At 37.6% G+C, this 25,129-nt stretch overlaps 1 protein-coding gene across 2 annotated transcripts in view; it reads right to left on the reverse strand.

Annotated features, from left to right (window-relative positions):
* Positions 1 to 24,190, reverse strand: part of LOC126367212 (protein vein) — a 91,699-nt gene extending 67,509 nt beyond the window's left edge. For both annotated transcript variants that reach the window (XM_050010637.1, XM_050010636.1), the window contains exon 1: positions 23,688 to 24,190. In XM_050010637.1, coding sequence (XP_049866594.1) covers positions 23,688 to 24,129 — 442 coding nt within the window. In that variant the 5' untranslated portion in view covers positions 24,130 to 24,190. The remainder of the gene's footprint in view (positions 1 to 23,687) is intronic.
* Positions 24,191 to 25,129: the final 939 nt, after the last annotated feature.

Consider the following 25,129-nt stretch of genomic DNA (forward strand, 5'->3'; position numbering starts at 1 on the left):
TCTATCGTAGATGATTGTTGCAGCACTTGTGAGTCTACGGGTTCCCGCAGCGCCGCCGATGGCTATAGAGCTCTATAGCAGCGCGGCATTTCTTGCCACATCGTTCGCACACAAAACGCGACTCCTCAGGAGGTGGTAAAGCACGACGAAGACTTTTTTGCTTCAGGTTTTCCAGCCAGTCATCGTCATGTCTTGAAGTCCCGGCGTGCTTCTCCCACCCATCCGTCTGAATACCGAAGCTGTTCATGTCCCGCTTGCAGGAGTCCTTAAATCGTAAGGATGGACGCCCTACAGGTCTTTTTACGCCCGCTATTTTGATACCATGTCACATTAACTTTTTTGACAAATTGACCCGTAAGTCACATTAAATGTCAAATATGTTAGTGCGACAGGGTTCTAAAGTGGATATATGATATTGCTCATGACTGTATCTGTCACTACTCATTGAGATATACGTAGTCGTGAGCTTACTTTTACACTGGTCTTGGTCGTGTCAAGCCGAAGCCGTGGTAGCCCAGTTGGTAGAACGCTTGCCTCTTACTTTGAGGTCGCAAGTTCGAATCCAGCACAGGCCTAAACCGATGATTTTGGAATTCATGTTTGGATCATAAATGATTATCACGAGCTCAGCGGTGAAGGAAAACATCGTGACGAAACCCACATTCCCGAGAAATGCATTTTCGGAGGTATGTGACCGAACCTGTATTGGGCTGGTTTTCCTTTCGCGGGTTGTAAAGTCAGACAGGCAGTTATAGCACACTATGTAGTTACTGTGGTCCTATGGTACAGTCATGAGCAATATAATGTTCCCACTTTAGGACTCTGTCGCACTAACATATTTGACATTTAGTGAGACTTACAGTTCAATTTGTCAAAAAACTTAATGTGACATTGTACTAAAGTGTATACATATTAATGCTCGTGACCGTACACCGACTTGCGTCTCAACCCTGATTAACGCGGTAAGAACCCGGTATTATGTGTTTTTATTTGTATCTATGTATGTTTCAAAGTTGCTTATACAGACATTTCCTGCACGAATATTATGTCGAATATCAACAGTTTACTATAACGAATCTTATCAACAAAACCAAAAACATCACGACTCAAAACAAATTTTCTTACACACGTTATAAAGAACAATTTAGCATTAACTCAGGCGTAATGACAATGACTGTCAGACCTGCCCTTTGAGAAGCCTTCACCTACTTGCTGGTAGGCCTCCATACATCAACACAAACCGATGAAATTGCCCTATTATACCTTGTTACTGTAATATATTGCATACAACTCTGATCAATTGGCAGAAGTTGGAACATGCGTAAGCTGACGACTATATCCCAATTTACTCAGAGGTACAGACGAGACTGAACTAAGTACCCACACCTCTCCGAGCTTTCTGTTAGACCAACGTGATAGGTGAGCCGTATCGCGGTCTATAATGGTCGAGCCAACTGTGTTAGTGAAAACTGCACTTCATTGGTGTAAATCTGGTACCGGGGTACAGAAGTTGTATTTCACGCTTATTTAGTACTATGGAGAAAAAAAATGAATATACCGCGATACAATAGACCTTTATTTTTCGCCAGTTTTCATCAACAGCAGCAACCACGCCGCGCGCTTTTTTACCGAGGGCTTCGACCAATAACCGTACGATATTTATCTGCGTAGATGGCATTCTTTGCGCTTATTGGTCGAAGCTCTCGATATAATTCGCGCGGCGCGCGGCGTAGTTACTGTGCAGACCCCGAAGGCAACTTATGGTGAATCAGACATTAAACAAAGAACTGTAGACCATAGTGTCCATAGATAAAGACATAAAGCATATAACTACGATTTGTCAGTAGATAAGTACTTAGTATTTTGACCAGGTCGGACAAATAGAGGGCGTGTTATGATTATAATACGACGATAAAGTCCAAAGAAACAAAAACGTATCAAAGGCATTTTATGTCTCATTAGAAAATGTTAGAGGTTCACAATAATATGATCGGACTGCCATATTGTTCAGTTATAGCGGATCTGATGTTTGATAAGCATGTACGGAAAAAGTAAGCATTGAAACTGCGAACTTGAGCTACATTTATCGGCTGCCCAAAAGCAAAACACAGTAAGTCATATTTAGAAAATTTTACAGGACAATCAGAAATGTGTTCTTTGTTGTGTTTTAGACATAATTATTATATTACAGAAATCTTGCCGTAGAGGCAGCCAAACAGCACGCGACAACAAACACCTCAGAACCCTGATACCGTTCCCGCCGGTGCGTAGTCGACGATTTCCCTCATTTAGCGTGTATTGCTATCGGCCCACTAGGGTCGATTCATTTTTTCAAATATAATCTCAGACAACGCCGTGAGTCGAAGTTCGCGTCCAAAAGGACACTCTCTGTTGTCCGATAAAGTAGTTAATGTCATATTTATTTAGGTACTTATGCTTATATCAATACTAAAAGCTTCTGCAAAAGTTTACGTTACGCTTTACCTACTCTTTTTGCGTGGGGGGTTATAAAGGCCACATTGAATCAATTCATCTAAGAAAGCAATATTGCTATTTGACATATGTTAACATTGCGCATTTACTTTTATTTCGATTTATACAGGTGATAGTTACACCGTAACGAATACTAAGGGGGATGATTCAGACCATGATTCTGAGTTGATATCAAGTGGAAATTTCCGTCACAAAAAAATACTAAAATTTTCATGCAATTGATATCAACTCAGAATCATGGTCTCAAAGTTTTCGTTACGATGTCACTAACACCTTGTATACGCAAATGTCAGATTGCAATATATTTTTTAGATGGATTGCTTATGCAACTTAGCTGAAGTCATTTCTTTAAGCAGTGTAACTTGACAAACAAACCGGCAATTTGCTTTGGTTCTGTTCTACAAGCCACTTACATATTTATCAGATCACTTAGGTATGTAGTATCTACGCTCATATAATATCAGTATATAATAGTGGTTACCTTACTCGTCTGATCTATGCGTTTTGTACTATAGATGTTATCCTTCAGTTACATTCATAGTATCATTCGTCCATTCGAGGTTATGAAATCAGGAGGTGTCTGCTGAAATTATTACCGTAACGCACGTAACGTAACGTAAACAGCCTATATGTCCTACTGCTGGGCACAGGCCTCCCCTCAATCAACCGGAGGGGGTATGGAGCATACTCCACCACGCTGCTCCAATGCAGGTTGGTGGAGGTGCTTAACGGCTAATAGCCGGGACCAACGGCTTAACGTGCCCTCCGAAGCACGGAATCATCTTACTTTTTTGGCCAATCAGATGATTAAGTCCTTACCAAACAAAGGACAGTCTCACAAAGTGATTTCGACAATGTCCCCATCGGGAATCGAACCCGGACCTCCAGATCGTGAGCCTAACGCTCTAACCACTAGACCACGGAGGCTGTTAAAAAAAAATGTGGAAATTATTACCATTGTCTTTTTATTTTCTTAAGTCAAATGGATTTGCTCTTACCACCATTCTGCCTCTTCTTCTTCTATCGTGTGGGTTGTGAAGTGCATTACAAACCTCATCAACCTTGGTGTCAGGGTTATTATTGAGCTGCCAAAGGCACCTGACGTCACAGGACATTATTCTCATACAAATTTCAAAGAAAATTTTCGTTTTGACGTTTCGAAAAAGTATCCAGTTTGAATAGGTTCTATATCTAAACTACGTTCATTTGATTTAACTTTATGTGCGAAATGCGAAGCATATGCCTCGCCACGGATATGAAGGTACCTTGTGGGGCGTGCGTCGCATGGCGTGCGGGGCGCATGCGTCACTATATTTGTACCCATCTCTACTGTTCACCCATACAATCCGACACAAAACATCATCGCATGTGTAATGGACTCTATCAACATTCACATTACATCTAAATCACTATAATATGAGAAATCATGAAAAACATTCCGTATTTTATTATTACATCCATTGTCATGGAAACCTAGCCAATACGTTTGTTTATTTCTACAATAGTAGGTATAAATCACAGATTATAGAAACAAGGGAGATATGTTATTAAATAACTTGTAATGTATACTATACCCTCATTTATTTAAAAGATGTGTTGCAGTTTCTTGTCATATCTTGCCCTCAGCCATAACACCCTGCGAAATCTTCTTCTATCGTGTCGGTTGTGAGGTGAATTACCAGCCTCATCAACCCTGGTGTCAGGGTTACTATTGAGCCGCCAAAGGCCCCTAACATTGCTCTTGTAACGACTACTTACTTACATCAGTAAGTAGTAACCGGGACCAACGGCTTAACGTGCCTTCCGAAGCACGGATCATCTTACTTTTTGGACAATCAGGTGATCAGCCTGTAATGTCCTAACCAAACTAGGGATCACAAAGTGATTTTTGTGATTTGTCCCCACCGGGATTCGAACCTGGCACCCCCGGATCGTGAGCTCAACGCTCAACCACTGGATCACGGAGGTCGTAAACCTTGCGAAAGGACGTAAATTCAAAAATGTTACATTGACCTTCAACCAGTTTATCCATGATAATTACGTTGAATAAATGATTCTGACTTCTGATATGCCTTCAGCACTACATTACACGAGTCCGCATGTCGCCTGTCAACTCACATCGGTGTGTGAAGCGGCCTCACCAGCGGGCCTAGCACCATAAGCACGCGACTCTTTCTCGCTGCGACAGAGATCGTCTGTCTCTCTCTGTGCAGTACTGTCAGAGAGCGACGGGTGACGTATGTCGAGGCGAGAAAGAGTCGCGCGCTTACGGTGCTAAGCCCGCAGTAGTATACATTGTTTTAAGTTTACGCGGTTATTATCATAATTAAAGCACATAATAACGGGTTCTTACCGCGTTTAAATGGGGATATGAGACTCCCGATATTTCGACACTGTTGCAAGTGCCATGATCACGGGATGACTGATGAGATTGGAGTGGAGTAGGTAGATCCATAATTTTCTACGGGCAGACATATCTGTCTACCCTCTTTCTTTGCCGCTTGTTATCGGGAGTCTCATATCCCCATTTAAACACGGTAAGAACTAGCGATGGGCGTTATTAACCATAACTGGTTATATATGCAGTTACGAGCTCGAACAGTGATCACTCGTTTTCCACTACAACAAAAACTAGTGATATTCATAACGCCATTTAAACGATCGAAATAGGCATCAGTCTTCAATAACTCTTTTAATCACAACGCCATAAAGTTAAATCGAATTCACTCTTATGTTTAAGGCATAGCGTCGATGTTTGGCTACTTTCACTACTCACGCAAAATCACTGGTTTTACAATATTCGTAATGACTACGTGTGCGTGAAGAAGAATTAAGTTATACTGCTACCTAACCAAACGATTTTACGTTACAATTATCACGTTTGCTTCAGAACGTTGTGAAAATAACTAGTTATAAAAATCACTAGTTAAGAAACTAGTTATTGGAAATCACATAACGCTTACGTTACGTTATCTCAAAAACCGATAACGACCCATCGCTAGTAAGAACCCGTTATTATGTCCCGCAGTAGTAGTTTCCAACTAGTCAAATCAGTTGATTTTTACTAAACGTCAAAACACGAAATGACTATGCAATTTGTATGAAAAAGCACCATGTGACGTCATAGAAAAAGTGACAAAATGTCGCTTTTATTGTTTATATTACATTTTTCATCATTAAAATTCATAAATAAGTTAAATAGAACCCTGTCGCCCTTAGATGTGTCTTTATTTAGTTATCAGAATTTCATAATTTATCTTTGACCTAACACCATAGAAGGAAAGCTAGAAGGAAAGAGAGGAAGGGGAAGACCAAGAAGAGCTTACATGGAACAGATTAAAGAAAAGGTTAACGTCGTGTCTTATAGGGAAGTCAAGGAATTGGCCTTTGATAGACTGGAATGGAAAATGCTACACCGACAAGAGCGTGGCTCTTAAATTGATGATGATGATCTTTGACCTAGGAAACTATCCAATTATGGTCGTTTTGTGCATATTTCGGTCACACTGACCTACTCACGAGATTTTTTTTTTTAGTTAGGTTAGACCCCACTGGCTTGGTGGAGGTATGGGTACTTTGTTCTATGTGCGATTGATGTTCCTCTGATTATCCCATTTGAGGTATAGTCGCAACTTTGTAACATAACATGCACATACTTTATTGCACAAACAGAAAAAAAAAATAGAATGAGCACAATAGGCGGCCTTAGAAAGTTTTCATGTTTTTGTTTATGTTATGTAGAATCTCACCGGGAATAGAACCCAGGACCTGTGGATCGCGAGTCCAGCGCTTAACGAACGCTTTGCTTGTGGGTTTAGTTATATTAGGTTACTCCACCATACTTTCGCTTTACGGTGGAAGTACGCATTACCTCGATGGCGTTAAAAATGCGCGTTGATTTACGCGTTCTGCTCAATTCCGCGAATACACAATACGTTGACCTATCTGTTTATATTACAAGCGATCCGGCCCATTTAAAACTCCTAAAGTTATATATAAACTTGAGTTTTCCACGCGAAAGACTAGACGGTTGTTTGGCAAGGTTTTGTTGTTCTATTTTTTTTTCAGACGCTGAATATTAAGGGCTTTAACTTATCGAAACGCAATGGCTACGTTTCGAAACAATCGATGAAATGGCTTCGTTGCCAATACGTCGCCAACTTGCCAAAGAGTCGCCAAGTGCGTTAACTGCCGTAGATTTCAAAAATAATTGTTTGGCGACCGTTGCCGCGCGACGTAGCATTGGCGTTTCTAGGTGTCAAGTCCCTAAATGAACACTAAAACACACTGCACACACACTATTATTTTTTACAATTTTAATTGTAATATTTTCTTACATTAGGACAGCATGTTTTTCTAAATAGTATATAATACATTTAAATATAAAATCATCATCATCTTTCCATAGTATAATATATAGACGAAGAAAAAAGTCTATCCTTTGTATAATTTCGAAAATCATTGAATGGATACGAATGCGGTTTTAAATTATTTATTCGTAGGGTTTTAACTATAAGTAAATGATAAGCATTTTGTCTAAAAATCAATAAAACTCCAGAGAACAATTTTCAGAATGAATTAAGAATTGTTGTAAATAAATAACACTAATATTGCTATTTCCTTGTTTTCACGTTCTACAATTTTGTTGTATTTCTTCGTAAAGCGTAATCATGCTGAAGGCTACTCACACATACTAGTGAAAGACTATCCACATGACGTAATGCTTACTCCAATTCTCATTTACTTTGAAGTCTTTTTCTTCAAGTCGCTTTCCCAGACACCTGATTGAATCACTGCAGTATCAAGTTTCTATGATTCAACCTTGAATGATTCAAAATTCAAAGTAATGATTCAAACTAACGCTTCAGACTGTAACAGATAAATAAATATACTTCGTATATTACGATATTCCTGGAATAGTTTTGTTTTCCTGGCCGTAGCCAAATTAGCATTTACTGCTGGGTTTAATCGAAACATATTATTAGGGACCTTATCTTACTGCGACACAATGACGCTACCTCATCAGGGCGTTAGCAAAGTTGCAATAAAATCCTAAAAGAAAGAAAGAAAATATTTATTCGGCAAAACATACATAGTTATATAATGTTAAATGGTAGTAAGTAATTAACAATAGAATTATAAATAATGCCGAAACAACTGCAGCTCAGCAAATGCCATAGCCTAGCTGTAGCTAAATTATGGCGCTGATTTTCAGCTGCAGCCGATTTATCATCAAAAACAATTATACAAAAACCGAGCTCCTAAGTCTAAGCACATCTTACAATTAATTAGATATATTTATAATATTATATATTTATATATTAACTGTAAATGAAATAAAAAATATAAAAAAGGGAAAACGGGACTGAAATTTTAATGCCACCTTCAGACAATCGCATTTATTTTCATCATTGTCAATGTCGCTTTTCATAATCATTTGCAACTTGGCAAAGGCCCTTGGTGTCAACTGCATATCTTCTTCTTCTAAATATATACGTATAAAAGGAGAAACTGAGTGACTGACATATCAATGCACAGCCTTAACGGCTAAACGTAGGCACTTGAAATTTGGAAGGGACGTAGCTTAGGTACCGTAGAGGTGCACTAAGAAAGGAATTCCCGAAATTCCCACGGGAACGGGAATTAGCGGGAAAAATCCTTCCACGCGGACGAAGTCGCGGGCAAAAGGTAGTATTATAATTATGTAACGCCACCAAGGTGTCCTAATGAAATATGGTCCTAATGGTTTGTTGAATTATCAACCAAAAATCGCCCATCCAACTGACCACAAACAAACACAAAATACATTTAACAAGATCTAAGAATATTTCGCACTAGTTGCATTTGTTATCGAATCCATTTGAGATGCTCTTACAAATAATGTTCTCGCTAATAAACAGCTGGTGTGTGGCGCTTCGTACATTTAGGTGCAGCCAAAACAATTTGGCTCTGGCTGTGGCTAGAGGAAAACAATGCGATTCCGGGAAGATCGTAATACTCGAATTATATTCAGCTCGGTGAGGCCACTTAGTTCATCTTGCGATGGTTGTACCTCTGACTACACCAATTGGGATATAGTCTTGTGCTTATGTATGCATATTCAGCTTTAACATACACACAAGCACGACAGTCCAGAAGCACGACAGTTTTTAAAGACAATTTCGGCTCGCCTCATCGAGGCAACTTCCGACCCTAGAGCAGGCAGTTATTTTGCCCAAAGGGTCAGTTTGGCGGTGCAGAGGGGCAACGTGGCCAGTATTCAGGGGACTTTGCCTCGATGTGGCAAATCGCTTTAAGCGATAAGGCCGCCATTTGCCATGTACTTAGTTAAAAGACTTTTTGTAATTATTTCTTTTTATTTTGGTGCAATAAAGTGTATTTGTATTGTATTGTATTGTATTGTGGTGAGCTGGTGGACATTTTTTATTTATAGCTTTTTATCCCTTTTTTATGTTTTGATTTTAATAATATGTGTGTAGTTACAATTGTAGTTGGATGGAATGTACTTGTTTATGTATTTTTATTTAATAAATTGATCTACTTCTTCACATATACACATCATATATAATCTACACAAGTTTACACTCATGGGCAGAGTCACAAGAACCTTAATCAAAGTAGCCATTTTTGATAAGAATTTCTGCGATCAAAATATGATTCGCGGTTGCATTCGCGCGAAGGTGTGGTTAACGGCTCTTTTTGGCACAACCGTGGTTGTATAAACGCTACCTCAGTCTGTCTTATTGGTAGCGCAACCAACTAGACAGGTGTGAACTGCATTTTTTGGTGGCTTAGTGAGATAGGGCTCTAAACCTTTATCTGACCAAACCAACCCTGGTGGGTTGATATCGACGGTCATCAACCCCCAACCTACAAGAGAATATGCTACAGTTTTAATTGCTCCTACAAAACCAAGAAAACTGAACATACACATATAAGATCACACTTTCCTGTTGAGGTAGGCAGAGACTCCGGAATTTGACTTAGGTATTAGGATCCTGCTGTAACCTTTGCTTCCACCACTCTTAGCAAAGACTTACTCTTGACCTGGCCTTTTTAAACAGATTATAAATAAAGAAAACTGAAAGCTCATTTTAAAATCTCTCCTTTCAGTGACAAGTTTGGACACCCACTATTTACAGTTCAGTCCATCCATCTATCATCTGTCTTCAGCTCCATTCATAACAAAGGCTGGATGTTTAGTCTACAGCCGGTCTAGATGCCAGGAAGCTATGATGGTACGGGTAATCCCGGCTTAATTCTAAGGAACTCAGGATGTCCATTTGCGCATCCTGGTGTTGTGGCGCTAAGAGAATTCGCGGAAAAATCTGCAAATTTTAGAAATAATAGTCTTTCAACAGACATTGCCAAATAACCCGAAGAATAGGTGTGACAACAGGTGGGCTTATCTTTAAAAGACGGTTTAAGTGGTGACGTAGTATATTTTTGGGAAAATCTTTTAAATGACATGGTTATAATAAACAACGTAATTGAACCTAAATGGACATAATAGAACATAATAAATAAATGTTCAAAAAGGCCATCTAAAGTAGGATAAACAAAACACGCTATAGAGAGACACCAACGATATCCAATGAATCAACATAATTGGATAAATAAAATATTTTAAATAAGAAAAAAAAAACTGTAATAATGATGATGATGAATCCGTCTTTGAAACTGTAGAATAAAAAAAAACTATTTCATTTCATACTTCTTAGTAAGGAGTTTGAAGTAGTGCAATAGATAGTAACACATAAAGATTTATTGCTTCTGTATTAAAGTGTCAGGATTAATGTGTATGTCAGGTTATAACTTTATAAACGATAGATGGATTAGAACGTGTCAAATTGGTGCAAGATGTGAGTTAGAGCGTGATATTTACTTACTTAATATTTCACATTTTAAACGACAATCTATAATTTCGGAAAACATGCTGTAAGGGCCTTATTTTACTAAGGCACCGTGGGGCCTTAGCCAAGTTGCAAATGATTATGCCAATCAACAGTGACGGTGATAAAAATGTTTGGTAATGGTAAATAAGAAGAATAGGGAGGACCAAAAAGAACGTAATCACTTTAGGAGGACAATCTTCCAGAACGTGAAGTGACAGAAGCGATGCCAACCGGAGAGGTTGACATCGTTACAAACATAAAGGTAGTTCCTTCATAATATTAATATTATTATCATATCTATTTTAAAACAAATGCCACATGTGGGTGTGATACGTGGACGTATCTAAGACATTATAGGCAACATAACTTACAACCAGTACTATCCTAGAAGCTAAACACTTAACCCACAAGGTAGCAAGTAGAGCCCCGAGGTCGACTTACGTATTAGGCTGTGGACAGACTATGTGACGTGCGTACGCAATGCGCCCTAGAACAACGATTGGATCGTAAGGCAACTTGTTTGTTTTTATTTACTGCTTAGAGGTCGGCGGTACTTTATCGGCGCGCGAGTCGGTTTCGTACCGTACTTTGAAGTTGCTACCGTTTTCACGCTTGGTAACAATAAATCTTTTTTGTTCACAACAGCAACAAAAGATAGCACTTGAGAAATTTTATTCTTTCTTTCTTATTCTTAGTCGTAAAAGTCGATTCAAGGATTGCATGCCCTTTACAATAATTAGACTACACAGACGTAGAGCTGGTAAATTTTGACCATACGTAAATCTATTTAGCGACTTACAAAGCTGTCCATAGCTCAGTGTTTTTGCTACCTCATAATTAAGAAAAAAGAAAATATTTATTATTAGAGAAAGCCACAGCTACAATATAATTACCACTAAAAATGTAATATAAAACTAACATAAGACAGACAAGACAGAAAAATAATGTTGATCGAAATATTCATCAAGGTGGTGGTAGACGATAAGCAACTGATAATGATATGAAATGCTTCAAATTGAAGTAAACAAACAAGGTACTGACACTATTAATCAAGAAAACACGTAATAAAGTGCACCAAGTTATTCCAATCGTGATTAAGACTTAAGATTTATTTAGCAACTTGTCAATTGAACTCGATTGGTAAATTGCGTTGAAAAAGTTAACCAATTGACTCTATTCAGTATCGTTTAAGGCATAGCACATTATTTCTATTTCTTTTGTGTCGTCGATGAATGATTCATTTGGTTTTACATTTTTCTTCATATAAGTTTCCTTTATTGGAACAGTAGCATTCTTTACAGGATTCAAAGGGTCGTTTGTTTTGAAAACAGTACTTTGCTGGATATCTTTACGTGTTTATTGGCAATAAGTATCTGTGTGTTTTGTAGATATGTGATTTTTTCATACATTTATCTTAGCATCTTCAAATAATAGCTATTTCCATTCTTTTTTGAAATTCAAATAATGTTTTACTGATAATTCTGGTATTTTTACGTCGTTTATTGTAATATAATAATTTAATAATTTCCGAATATGTGCTAATTGGTAGCTTAACTTCACTCCTTGCAAACGTTCTTCATGGTACAATAAAACAAAATTTTCATCTCACAAATCCGAGTCGTCATATGCGTCTCCGCATTGGGCCCGGTAATAATCGTTATCCACAAATATGGAAACATCATGTTTTTCTTCATCCAAGCCTCTGCCACACATACTTACCTCGGTCGAGGGTCCGTTACCGGCCAGCCAACTTACATTTGCTGCTGGCAAACTAAATTCTGAACTAAGGTCTAAAGGGTGGATTAATTTCTTATCCGCATTTGATTATTGTAGTAATATTGACGTGCGTATGAACTTGTCAATAGATATGACTTTTATTAGAACTCCTTCTTGGAAAGTTGATGTTGAATATAAGGAAAGGGAAGTTTTTGTTTCTTCATCGTTTGTTCTTTTTTATAGAGATAAAGGGTAGGTATGATAATTTTGATCATGTCTTGTGCATAAAAAATGTCGCTGTTGGGTACTCGATAATATAATGATATCTAGTATAAGATAGGACAATATTTTACAAGATCTTTACCACCTAGTTTTTATATTGTGCGAAACACAATGCTCCCTTTTCATTCATCAGCAAGGGACATGATTTATTTGGGTTCACATATTAACACCAATCGACAAAACGACACAATTATATCGTCAGAATCGATAAAATGACCGTGATTTTTATCACGTTGCGCATGTTAGCTCTACAGGTAATTCCTATAACAAAACTGCAAATTACATCACAATGACGAAACAATCCAACCGTAAGGAATCCAAAATCCTAAATCACGGCACATACAATACCGATATTAAACCCGCCACAATCCGCGCCGCTTAACTTTTTTCTTTATTATTTTCCAAAGGAAGCGCCTTGTTGAGTGATATGCGACACATGACGTCTTCACAACTTTAAAAAGACACATCCACCTCCCAAACACCCATTGCAAAATCAACTTTAACAGGTGAGATACAAGGCTGGATGTTTGTTCCCGCATTCGTACGGTCTCTGAACTCCTAAAATAATATTTCAGTTCGAGCCACTTCAGCTGTTACGTAACAGTGTTATAATTATAAAGTTAGGACGACGGTTTAGGGCAAAGTGTATAGGTTTTGGTGGTTTCATCATGGTTTGGCTGTCTGGCTCTGATTATGTATGATGGATACAATCTATTTTCATTTTATTGAAATGAACACCTTGTGTTGGTAGTAACACATGTTCTTCTACCGAGTCTATTAACGCGATCATCTGTAGTTAAACTTTTTTTAAACTCTGCAGCCTTGAGAAATCGCAGTCATATTTTTTTCTTAATATCTTTCTGTAGATTGTGTTTGTTTCTTAAAGTCGTAAGACTGTATAATCTTTTAAAATCCAAATCCCATTGTGTCTGAAAATCTCGGCCTTCGGTTAAAATAAATATTGCTCACAACTCTTTTATAACAATCAGCCTGCATTTGTTTAGTATCACCCTAATGTTATGATTTTTAGGAAAAAATAATTTTAAAAAGTCAATAGGTGTATTCCTCATAATGAGGGTACGAATTGCAAACACCTTGACGATTTGCAAATGATTTTCCTTCTCATCCTTTTGAAATGTTAACGAGATTAATTTTCGAATCATTAGAAAAACCACAGTTCCTATTATGGAGTGGCGCCAATGCGATCTGGCGATCTGTCCGTCTGTCTGTACGTGATGAGGTTATTTTATATTATTGATTGCCTTTTTGTGCATGAATATGGCACGGGACATGGCCTAGTTGGGAGATATTTGCAATAGAGGTATATGATTTGGGCTAAGAGATTAGTGAATTTTGTAAGGCGTTAGAGAAGCTTCTTTAGATTGTCTTGGTTTAAATTGTGAATATTCATTAGAATTATTATTTTAAATAGTAGTACCTAACATTGTATGCCTAATCTAAGACATTTAGAAGAAAGTAGTTTTAAAAATAAGAACCATATGTTTTATATTAAGGTGTTTACTTCGGGGTAGTTTCCCAGGTCCCTTTTTATTATTTGTCCTTAAATATGTTTTGGAGCATATCAACAAGTTTGATGAGGTTTGTAATCCACCTCACAACACACACGATAGAAGAATAGAATTAGTATTAAATTAACTTACATATCGACGACTTGCATAAAGCCTATGAAATTATAAAAAGGAAAAGAGGATTATTACAAAATAGCATGTTCCTGTTGCCCTAAGGTCACAGTGTAAACATTGTACTTGCGAGCTCAACTGTATCTACGTAGTTTGCAATTGACTTTTATATGTAACGCACAGTTACTGTGACCTGGTATAAATATTCAAAGGCCCCTGAATTAAGAACTTTCTTCAACATACATTACCGGCCGACATTTCCCCTCATTTTTGCCGCGCCCGCCAATTAATTCTAAATGTCATACGAATCGGCCACTTTTAATTTGTTTTAAGTGAAAGGTTGGTAGCGGCAAATGAACTTTGTGACATTTTCATTTACATAATTTCTTACTTACATCGTACGGTTGGTGGATTTTGGTAGAGTTATTTTACAACATAATGTGCGCTTTAATGTGAGAGATTTCAAGTCGTGAACTCTTTTTATGAACTTGAATTCTGTCTTCTGAACTTTGAAAGTAGTTTCTATCATGATTCAATTTTGAATTTGCAGTGAGTTATCACGTTGGTCTATTACAAAGCACGGTGAGGTGTAGGTATTAAGTTCATCTTGCGATGGATATTCCTTTGGTTACCCCAATTGTGATATAGTTGTGAGTTTATATTATGAGCTGATGCAGCGGACAAATAAACTAGGTACTTAAGTAAATGTTGTTGTCACAGTTAATAACGAATGAGACATTTTTGACTTATGTGGTGGAACATGGGTAATTTTTTTTACACTGTCCCGTTTTTCGTCTGCTTACGTAACCTTCAGATTTGACAGGTCTGGTATTAACAACAAATATCGATATTAAAAATTACCTACTTGACAATTTTCGAATAAGTATTTTAAAAATTAAAAAAAAATATACCTCTTACAATATTTTATTTTCTCGAAAAAGCTTTCTACTTATAATAGAAAAAAACATATTTTTATTCATTAAATTCAAATTTTGCGCTAAAGCTACCCCACGAGACATTTCGCCCAGTGACGTCACATTTCAATAAACAAAGAAACTGACAAAATATAACTTGAAACCTGACAGATAGTTGTTGTTTATTTTGTGATAAGTGACGTCACACGAAGCTCAATCATGGCCGCCCATATTTCATTCTTATTTTGTAAAAATAAAATTAATAAATAAATAAGATCATTTTTAAATATTTTAATATTTAAATATATAAAAATGATCTTAGTAAAAAAACTATTGGATAAGAATCGTTAAATGATAAACTACCATATCCGATTATTTCATATTTTATTGTTACAACGTGTCAAGTAGTCAATTACAAACAATATTTAGAAGTTTCAGTGAAACCGCTAGCCTCTTATGCCTGGAGCCCTCCGCGCTGCCCTCGACATTTGCACATGGCGAATTTTACCAAGTCTTGCGCAATATGTCGTAGGTTATCATTAGCATTCGTTAACCTGATGACGGGAAATAGATTAAAATCATTAAGCTTGGGTATCGAGGTACTGCAATAAATCTGAGGTGACCTGAATAATGTGATGCAAAAGGTAATGTTGTAAGTGATGCGACTTGTTCAGGTTCACAGATCCAGGGGGTTTAAAAGGCCACATTCAAGCTATTCACCTAAAAATGCAATATTGCTATTTGACATATTTGTTAACATTTCGGACTTAATTTTATATCCGAATATGTCAAATTGCAATATTGCTTTTGAGATGCCTTTTTAAACCCCCAGGTTAGAACATTAAAATATTAATTTGTTTTGATTGCAATAAAAACATAAAGTGACGTGTTAAAAAGTAAAGTGCCTTACACATACATGTATAAACTCACGCCCGTGATCCGTAATGGGGTGGGCAGAGGCACAAGTAATCAAAGACAACTTGGAACCACTGTTAATACGAAGTCATAAGATAGATTATGATGAACCTTATGGTGACAAAGGCCTTTCGCACATAACAATAGCCTTAAATAAAATAAAAAAGCAGAAAAGAAGAAGACTAAAGAAGAAATTGTTCAAGTATATTGCAGCCCCTTTTTCAATAGATTCCTGAAATCATATTAATTACTAAGATGCATTCTAATACTCCTCATCTATCACCTGAGTTATTAAATTTAGAAATTAAAATTCATAATATAACATCGACTGTATCTCAATGGGTTAGACAGAGATACATCCAACGGAAAATGAACTATGTACCCACACCTCACCGAGCTTTCAAATTCATGCTAAGTAACTATTATGTTCATTTAAATTTAATACAAGTGTTTTTGCAATTAGCACTTCTGAATTAATTACAACATATTCATCTACCAAAACTTATTCAACAGTTCAAAAGAATACGGGTTGACCGGTTCATATTTCGGCCAAAGGCTGGTAATTTTCGATATTGATCTTGCTTCATTTGCGTCCGCGGAGGTCCGGTGCGGGTGGTCGCTAATGTCCCTCAGATTATACTTTGCAATCAGGAAGCTCATTCTGTCATCTGTACTGAATTTATTGATCTTTAACACGTCCAGCCAGGTGTTCCTTAAGACCTCAATTTTGACGTGCTAATCTGGAGTGGGTACTGAATGTTTGGATTTCCCGTTCGGATTTTGTATTTTTGTTTTTTCGTAAATATCGTGGTTGAATTTATTAAATTAATAAGAGCCTATTAACAGTTTAGATGGTTTACGTTTTTTGTTATTAGTAATAAAAGTCTAATATACTAATAAAACAAAGCTTTGTGAGGCAATAAAATATCTTTGTTTTGTTTACCTTCTTCGAGTTACATCACAAAATTTCTCATAAGATGTTATATTTACTTTATTAGTTTTAAGTTTCATTACAATACTTTTGAAGGGGTCTGCCATTTGCAGTACAATTTCGGCTGTTTGGTTTTCTTTATCCAACTATTAGTTGATGTTCAAATTGACACTCTGCCTAGTCAAATTCCAATTAATTTTAATCTGTGGGTGTATCTGTGTCTTGCGCGGTATTCACTATTCATAATTCTTAATCAAACGAATTAGAATCAAGCGACACAGTATAAATAATATCACCGCGAATTATATCTAAATCCACGTTAGTATCCGACTGCCGCCGCCTCAATATATTCAAAGTGGAATTTTTATCTGTCACATAATGGCGTCTAGGTATTTTTGTGGCTCCTGATTAGACGGCGCGACGCGGTGCGATCACATTTGTCGTTCTACTAGAGCTTTTGGTGTTTCTTGTCTGGACTTAGGAATTATCCGAAGTAATGAATTCCTTCAAAGTAGTAAATACCATCTGACGCAAATTTACAATAAGTCACGACAAAAACTTAACTCTCTGGACTTTGTCTTATTTGAATCTGTATCATGATTTTCATGCTCACTATCATTTCCTACTAAAGTAAGCAGAAAAAATGGAATTTCGCTAGCTACAATTCTGGCACACCATTTCGCTTGTTCCACGCTTTAAGAGTTAAGAGCCTCTTGATCTGGCATTTCCATGAAAGTTCTGACTTTGATCGCGGTTTACTCATTTAGGCCCTCCTATTTCAACTCCAATGGAATTCTAATTCAGCTCAGACATTTATATGTTCCATGTTTTCTTCTAACCTCATTTCAGCTGATGGGAAGTGACAATGATACATACTTATAAAATGTCAATTAATTCTGAAGGGTACTGAGAATGTCCAATTTAGATTGATTTTCGCAGTAGCAGTTACCAGAAGAGAATTCTGTGCAGTTTATCGAAAAAAAAATCGTCTTTCTTTTGATGTTTTTGTGTTCAATTGGTTAAACTCTTCAGTTGCTCATTATTAACATACGTACATAAACTCAATCTGGTTATATTTGACACACTTTTATTGCTAATTAGATTGTACAAAACAAATTTAAAAAATTCAAGCTGATTTTAGGAACTTAATGAAAATATAAGATACACAATGTTTCATAAGGATTAAGCGATAAAAAAGGAGACACAGTTAATTATTAGATTATTACTGCAGATGGTATGAATTCAAGTAATTACATTAATGTAGCAATTGAAAAAACGAACGCGTCTCAGACACATTAGATGTATACAGACGGTGAAGTAGCTAGATCCGATCTGATTGCAATCACTGCTTAAGACTAGACTTGCTTGTCTATAGGAATCAAGCAAGAAAAATGATCAGTATAATGCGTTTTTCTTATAGGCGATTCTTATTGTAATGTAATTTTCATTGTACAATTCCGACGAATTGTGTTTTGGCTGAGTAGAGGAAATGATGCAGAAAATTGACAACCGGAAATAATATTGATATAAAGTTAAAGATAAAGTTTGTAATATTATACCAATGACGAGTGCCCCATGTCACGAGGACACCATGGTGGCACAACTACCGTCGTACCTTTTTTTTGAAGTGACTTATTATAGAGTGGTCGCAAATGCCATTACTACTTGGCCGCAGACAAAGTGTACGTATGTAGTTGATACCTTCTTAGTTGAGTTGACTTGTTGGATGCATTACCAACAAGACATTGTGCTTGTGAAGAAGCATTTACACAATTGCATATGTTCTGTTGGAACCGCGAACGGGGTGGCGCTACCATGGTATTCTAGCGAGGCCCTTAATCAAACAGGGCTAGGCTGCTAGTTTACAATTTTTTGAGTGAGTAGGGTTTATCCTTAAGAAGACAATAAAAGTATGTATTTTCTGATAATTTTTTATCATTTGAGCATCTAGCGTAAGCACACGTCTATATTTTCGTCTGCGCACATGTATATTAGTCAAATCATGCCATTTCTGTGGATCTCCCACACCGGTAGTATATTCACTGTTTCAAAGACGTCAGTACTGTGTGAACACAGGTGTTTCTAACAGATTATTATGGAAATCATAGTTTTTGTAAGGATTACCAACCTTAAAATTTGGTGAAAAAAACTAACAGATAAGAAATTTGAAGCTTAAAGACCCTGGGAAATGACTTTGGTTTTGACTTTGTGCGTGAATGAAAAACTTTGTGTTTTGCGCAAATGGGTTAATTTTTTGCAAAAATATTTACCCGTGCTCGTTACTCGTGCGTCTGGTCTAGATAAATTAGTTCATGGGATAGGAGCTGTTGTATTTCGTTCCTTATTTGAAACTTCATATAGTGTCGGGTAAGAGAGAAAGAGAGAGAGAGTTAGTCGAGTAGTTGTGTGTATTGAAAATACAAGATTGATAAATATCAAGGTAATGTTGTATCAACAGATCTAAGTACTTAACAATATATCATAAGCTCACGGCTAAGTATATTTCCAATTGCGCTAGTCAGAGGTACATCCATCGAAAGATGATGATGATCGCAAATCTCAGTACATAATGGCACAAAAATGAAAGTGAACTATATTTGTAACAACTTTTAGCATAGATTCTAGACAAATTACGAAGGTAATTAGGAAGGAAAAACTATTACACTGAAAATACCTTTTTACAAAAGTTTATTATATTAAATTATCAGAATAGTTTACACTATTGCAAAGATGGCGGCCTAGGATTGAATCTGACCAAATATGGCGATACATTTTTCATCACATATACCCCAATGAAAACTATCAACAATTAATTATGTCCGGACGTAGAGATGGGAAGGTACTCCCTAATACCTAGAGTGATTCCTGTAATACTAATATTCGAAGTAGCGGTAAGATAATGGTAAGTATGATAGCTTACGTTTGAATGAACGAAAGCTCATGCCAGCAAAAAAACATGATTGAAAAACTAGAGATGTGATGATCAGAACTGCTAACTCATGATTTGTTAGTAATCAATAAGGTAATGCAAAATACGTGTTAAGCAATGGCGACATTTGGTAAACAAATGTTTTTGTTGATGACAATCAGATTGACAATTTACTTTCACGTTTGCAAATGAACGTGAAGATGTATTGTAAATGTTCTAAAGCGGTGTTGAGCAGTGACACTAGGTAACATTACAGAAGTAACCACTTCTAATTACTTAAAAACCTCCGATACTCTTTTTTTCTTTTCTGAAGCAATAGCTTTATTTATTTTTCGTTTTGCTAATAAAGCCGATACGAATTTAAAGACGATTTACGGATTTAACTTGCAATTATAATTATCTCCAACGCTGATGACTTAACAACAGTCACATTGTTTTCAACAATCATCGACATAATAAATAAATCAATCCTTTACCAGTCAATACTAGTAAATACAATGCTGTACTAGTGACTAATCCCATCCCTGTTCGGGCATAGAACCGAGACAGTGCGGATGTACGCGTTAATTGCAAGGCCACGGGTCCAATAGTCCCACCTATTGTCACGAGGATCGATGCCGACGACATGCCTATTCCCCATGGCGACTGACATGCCATCATTGACATCCGTAGGTATTGGATGGATCCGATTATAATATTATGGTGACATTTTGATGGTTCTTTTCACATTGTTAACATTGCACGGTTTATCATCTATTTTAAATTTGATACTAGGTGACGTTCTAGTATCATATGGTTCTTCCGTTTGTAAGTTATGATTGTCAGCTGATTTAGTATAAGGTACAACATGGTTATCTCCTAAGTTGTCTTTTGGTTTAGAGCCTTTCAAATATTATAGGTAATTTATTTATTTATTTATTTATTTATTGCAACACACAACAGGACATTGACAATACATGATAAAATATACAGTTACAAACAAAAATAGTCAGTCAACATCCCAAACAGGGTGCGTTGACAGCATGCAAAATCATATAGCAACTAAAAAGAGGTAAAGAAAAAATAAAAATAAGATTACAATTCAAAAAACAAAACGACTTCAGTTTTTGACTGATTTTAGACTTTTGATAATTTGTCTTCTAAATGTTCCAAAATTATTAAAAATATCCAAATTTCTGTAGATTCCGCATTTGTTGTTGGTACATACTCTTCCAATGGAATTCTATAGTCTCTGCTTACCCCGGTGGGAAATAGGCGTGAGTTTATGTACATACTCTTCCAACGCATCTGTTTATTTATAATATGTTCTTACAATTGGGTTGATACGTCATTATAGAGCATTATTATCATTAGATTGTATCTGTCTTGTTTTAGTTAAACAATTAACAACTTGATACGTTACTTCTTCAACATCTCGAAACTATTCATCAAGATTAATTTTAAAAGACAAGAAATTTATCATAATTTACTTGATTATTTATTTTTGATTAATAGATTACATTGTAGAATGTACGATCGCATGCGTGTGATGTAAGTTTAAGTACCAACCTATCTTACAAAGTTGGCTTAAATAAAACTGAATTATGAATTATGCATGTTGTGCAACAGTTCAAAAGCTTGTAATTATAAGCTACTTATATTAAGTATGCCTACTTCTTTCTCCTTGTTTTTATTATTTTATGACTTGTTCTTGTATATACAGTCGTCAAAAACCAGTAATACTAGGACTAGACTTAATATAGAATATGGTTTAGGTAGAAAAGATTGACAGTAACAAGACATAAGATACAGCAACATCCACAAAAGTAGCAGAAACCACAATTAAACAGTTCGCATATAATTTCAATTAAATTGTGAAAATGAGCAATCTCCATGCACTTCTTGTAGTTGTAACTGTACAACGGTATGCGTACGTAGACAATTTAAAGTTTAGACCAATGCGCCTACAATAAAATAACACGACGTATGTAATATTTAATAGGACAGTAAAACCATCGGAGCGGAGCAAGAATAATGGAGAGTTGGCAGGGCGTGACGACACTGCTTAGACTGCTATTAAAAAATTAAAAGATCACTTTTATACAGTCAATACACATAGAGATTCCTGGATCAACTCTTCGAAACTCCACAAAGAAGTCGTCATTAAAACCAAACATGTTTTAAATAGTCAAAGATCACTATATAATAAATTAATTGTCGCTATAAGATCTACTGCTTTAGACAAAAATGCATGACTAATATATAGGAATGCAAAATATACGATCGATGTATGCAAATACACATTAGAAAAAATAAATGTTTGTATACACATTCGATGGCAAACTCTCAAAACAAAGTGGAAATTCGCAAAAATAGCGGCAATTAGGCCGATATGCGAACTCTGAAATGAATTTATCGACGCATTAGCATCTGAAATATTAATAACCCGTTAGCATCCAACAATGTCGAGTGTTTGAGTACGCCATACATCAAATTCATCGAGACAGATTTACAATCCAATAATGAAAGCGAAACGAACATTAACAAAGGAAAAAACGACGGATGATATCCAGAAAGATAAACATTTTGCTAACAACGTTGCCCAGTGTAAACACGTGAGAAGCCAAGCGCCATACTTTCAAAGATGAGTAGACGCCGATAGCTGGATTAATTGTCCAATAAATATTCCATCTAAGCCCCAGTATCCATAACCCAATAACTACTTTAGCGAATTTCCGTCTTCAAACAGCGCCCGTAATGTTTTTTTAAAGTTTCGTAAATTGTATTCAGCGGCTAAATTACGAACGATAATCTAGACCGTCTCAAAAGCAACCGTATCGAATTTAGCAGTTGTCCAGTTCTTCGAAATGAGAAGTATTATGATGATGTTTAGAAGTGATGGTATTAGCGACGGCACTTCAATGGAGATGACGTCATTACACGCTCTAGTTACGACCTGTCGGTGCTAGCTTGTCAAATGTAGCGTTACGATCTCTTACGTGAACTCTTGAAGCTACTGTTTCATTGTTTTTTGGCACTTGTTCTTGTCTTTCCGGTGGGGCTTTGGGAGAACTAAGTGTTTCAAAAGACATGTTAAATTGACACGTAATTATTTTAAAATATTGAGTCAACCTATCTTAACTTCCTCAAAGTGTAATGATGAGAAATGTGATACAAGGTGTCAATTGGGCATTCCTCATAAAAAAAAGTCTCGTCAAAATGTTGTTACGTTGTTTGAGTCGTAAAGTGCTTTAAGAATTATTTTCATTGCACTTGCAAAATAATTGTTGAGGTAAGTATGTTTTGCAGTAGACGTGCACATAGATACTCGTTCTAAGTCTTCCCCTAATTTTAAAGTAGGTTAACTATACAGTCGTAAACCAAACTTGTGGGTGATTAGCTTTAAAGCGACGAAATCGTTACTATATTTTTAGATGTATTTCTTCTCTGCCTAATTATTATAAACGGACACTCGCTCGCATTCATCAAGCACCTGCTCGTCTGTTGCATTATTCGTTGCACTGACACTTCTAGTATCAACTTGGAAATACTTTTGTTCTTCCTTATCCACTGACCGTACACGAAGGGTGCATAAATAAGGTCCGCGTGCAACTGGCGTGCGTTTAGTATGTTTTGCTGCGCTAACTACGTTAGTCTCGACGACTATTCACTCCAGAGCCTAAAATGGTCTCATAATAGCTACTTGTTCTTCCAATACACCTGCCACTGCATATTTGTTAGCAGTAAAATTTATCGGTGTACTTAAGCCTGTTATTGTATTATAATGTTCAATTATAAAGAACTCGATACGGACGAGCATGACCACATGGAAATTGATAGCATCTTTTGGAAATGATGTAACATCTTTGAATTCGATTGGTGGATTAAAATATACCTTTGGAGATCCAAATTTACCGATGCGAGCGACTTCCATGCGGCCTGGTGGCATATGTCACCGCGCACCGGCGCGCACGCTTATCACTAGACACTCACTGTATCCCGGCTGGTAGACGGCGCGGATCCTCCGCATCAACTTGCCGGTCCTCTTGAGCGGCGGGCCCAGCGCGACGGCGGTGTGACCCCGCCTCTCCGCGAACACGATATAGTTACGTCTGTTTTTCAACGGCACTTCGAAACGTCCGGTACACTCTAAAGAGTCTTTGGGCAGCTTGAGCCTGATGATGGAGTTGTCCCGCGGCCAGTGTCCCTGGCGGCGCAGCACGCGGTGCACCTGCACGGTGGCGGCGTCGCGCGCGAGGGACTGCACGCGGGCCTCGAAGGCGGCGGGGGCGCGGTAGGCCCTCCAGGCCACGTCGGCGCGCTCGCAGTAGCGGCGGCGCGGCGCGGCCAGCCCGCCCTCGTGGCGCGGCGCGGCCAGCGCGCCCACGCAGCACAGCAGGGCCCAGCAAACCGCCGCGCGCGCGCTCGCCTTCATCGCGCCATCGCCGCGCGCTCGCTCTCCGCTGTGCGCTCGCGGCGCGGTGTTCTCTCGTCGGCGGCCGCCGCTCGACTGGCCCCTCCACTGAATCACTCGCCCCGCCTACACCGAAATAGTCGCGGTTCCCGCACGCGTCGATGGTTTATCTCGTGATTAATTTGCGGATGATAGTGATTAGGGCGAGTTAGGGGCGAGGGCGCGATGCTGAGACGCTGGAAGGTCGCGGTTGGCAGGTCATTCTCACTTTACTCGCACAATTATAACACTGCGTGTAACGACAATTTCCTCTTGAATCTTCTTGTATTGAATATTGAAATTTACCTGGTTGACACTTCATCATACGTTTATACGGTCTAAGAATTAGTTTTAAATTTATGATGATTTATTATTGAATAAAGCTTTTCATTATTCATCACCTTCATTTATAGATAAGTTTATATTTTGAACGATTATTTTTTTTTTCAGCTGTGAGCGTACTTAATTCAGTCTAGTACTTTCCCAGGGTAGAAAATCATATTTCTGTTCTATGTAACAGGCAAAAGTGGACAGAGATTCGTAGCCATGTGACCTTGTAACGGAGGCTTCTAACAACTTTCGCTCGTAGCGGCTCTACGATGTAGCACGTAGATTCGTAGCTTTGACCCCAGCGTAGACGAACGACCTTGCTTTGCATTTTACTAGTTTTGCTTAACCATTATTATGTTCAGCTGTTACGTTCTCAACAGCCTCTGTGGTCTAGCGGTTAGAGCGTCGGGCTCACGAGTTGGAAGTCCGAGTTCGATTCCCGATGAGGACTTTGTTGAAATCACTTTGTGAAACTGTTCTTTGTTTGGTAAGGACTTTGCAGACTTGAGTCGCTTGATTGTCTGACAAAGTAAGACGATTTAGTGCTTTGGAGGGCACGTTAAGCCGTTAGTCCCGGCTCTTAGCCGTAACAACTCCTTCGCCAACCCGCAGTAGCGCAGCTTATTGGAGTATGCTTCATGCCCTCTGGTTT

Source organism: Pectinophora gossypiella, chromosome 5, assembly GCF_024362695.1.
Source record: "Pectinophora gossypiella chromosome 5, ilPecGoss1.1, whole genome shotgun sequence".
Lineage (NCBI taxonomy): Eukaryota > Metazoa > Arthropoda > Insecta > Lepidoptera > Gelechiidae > Pectinophora > Pectinophora gossypiella.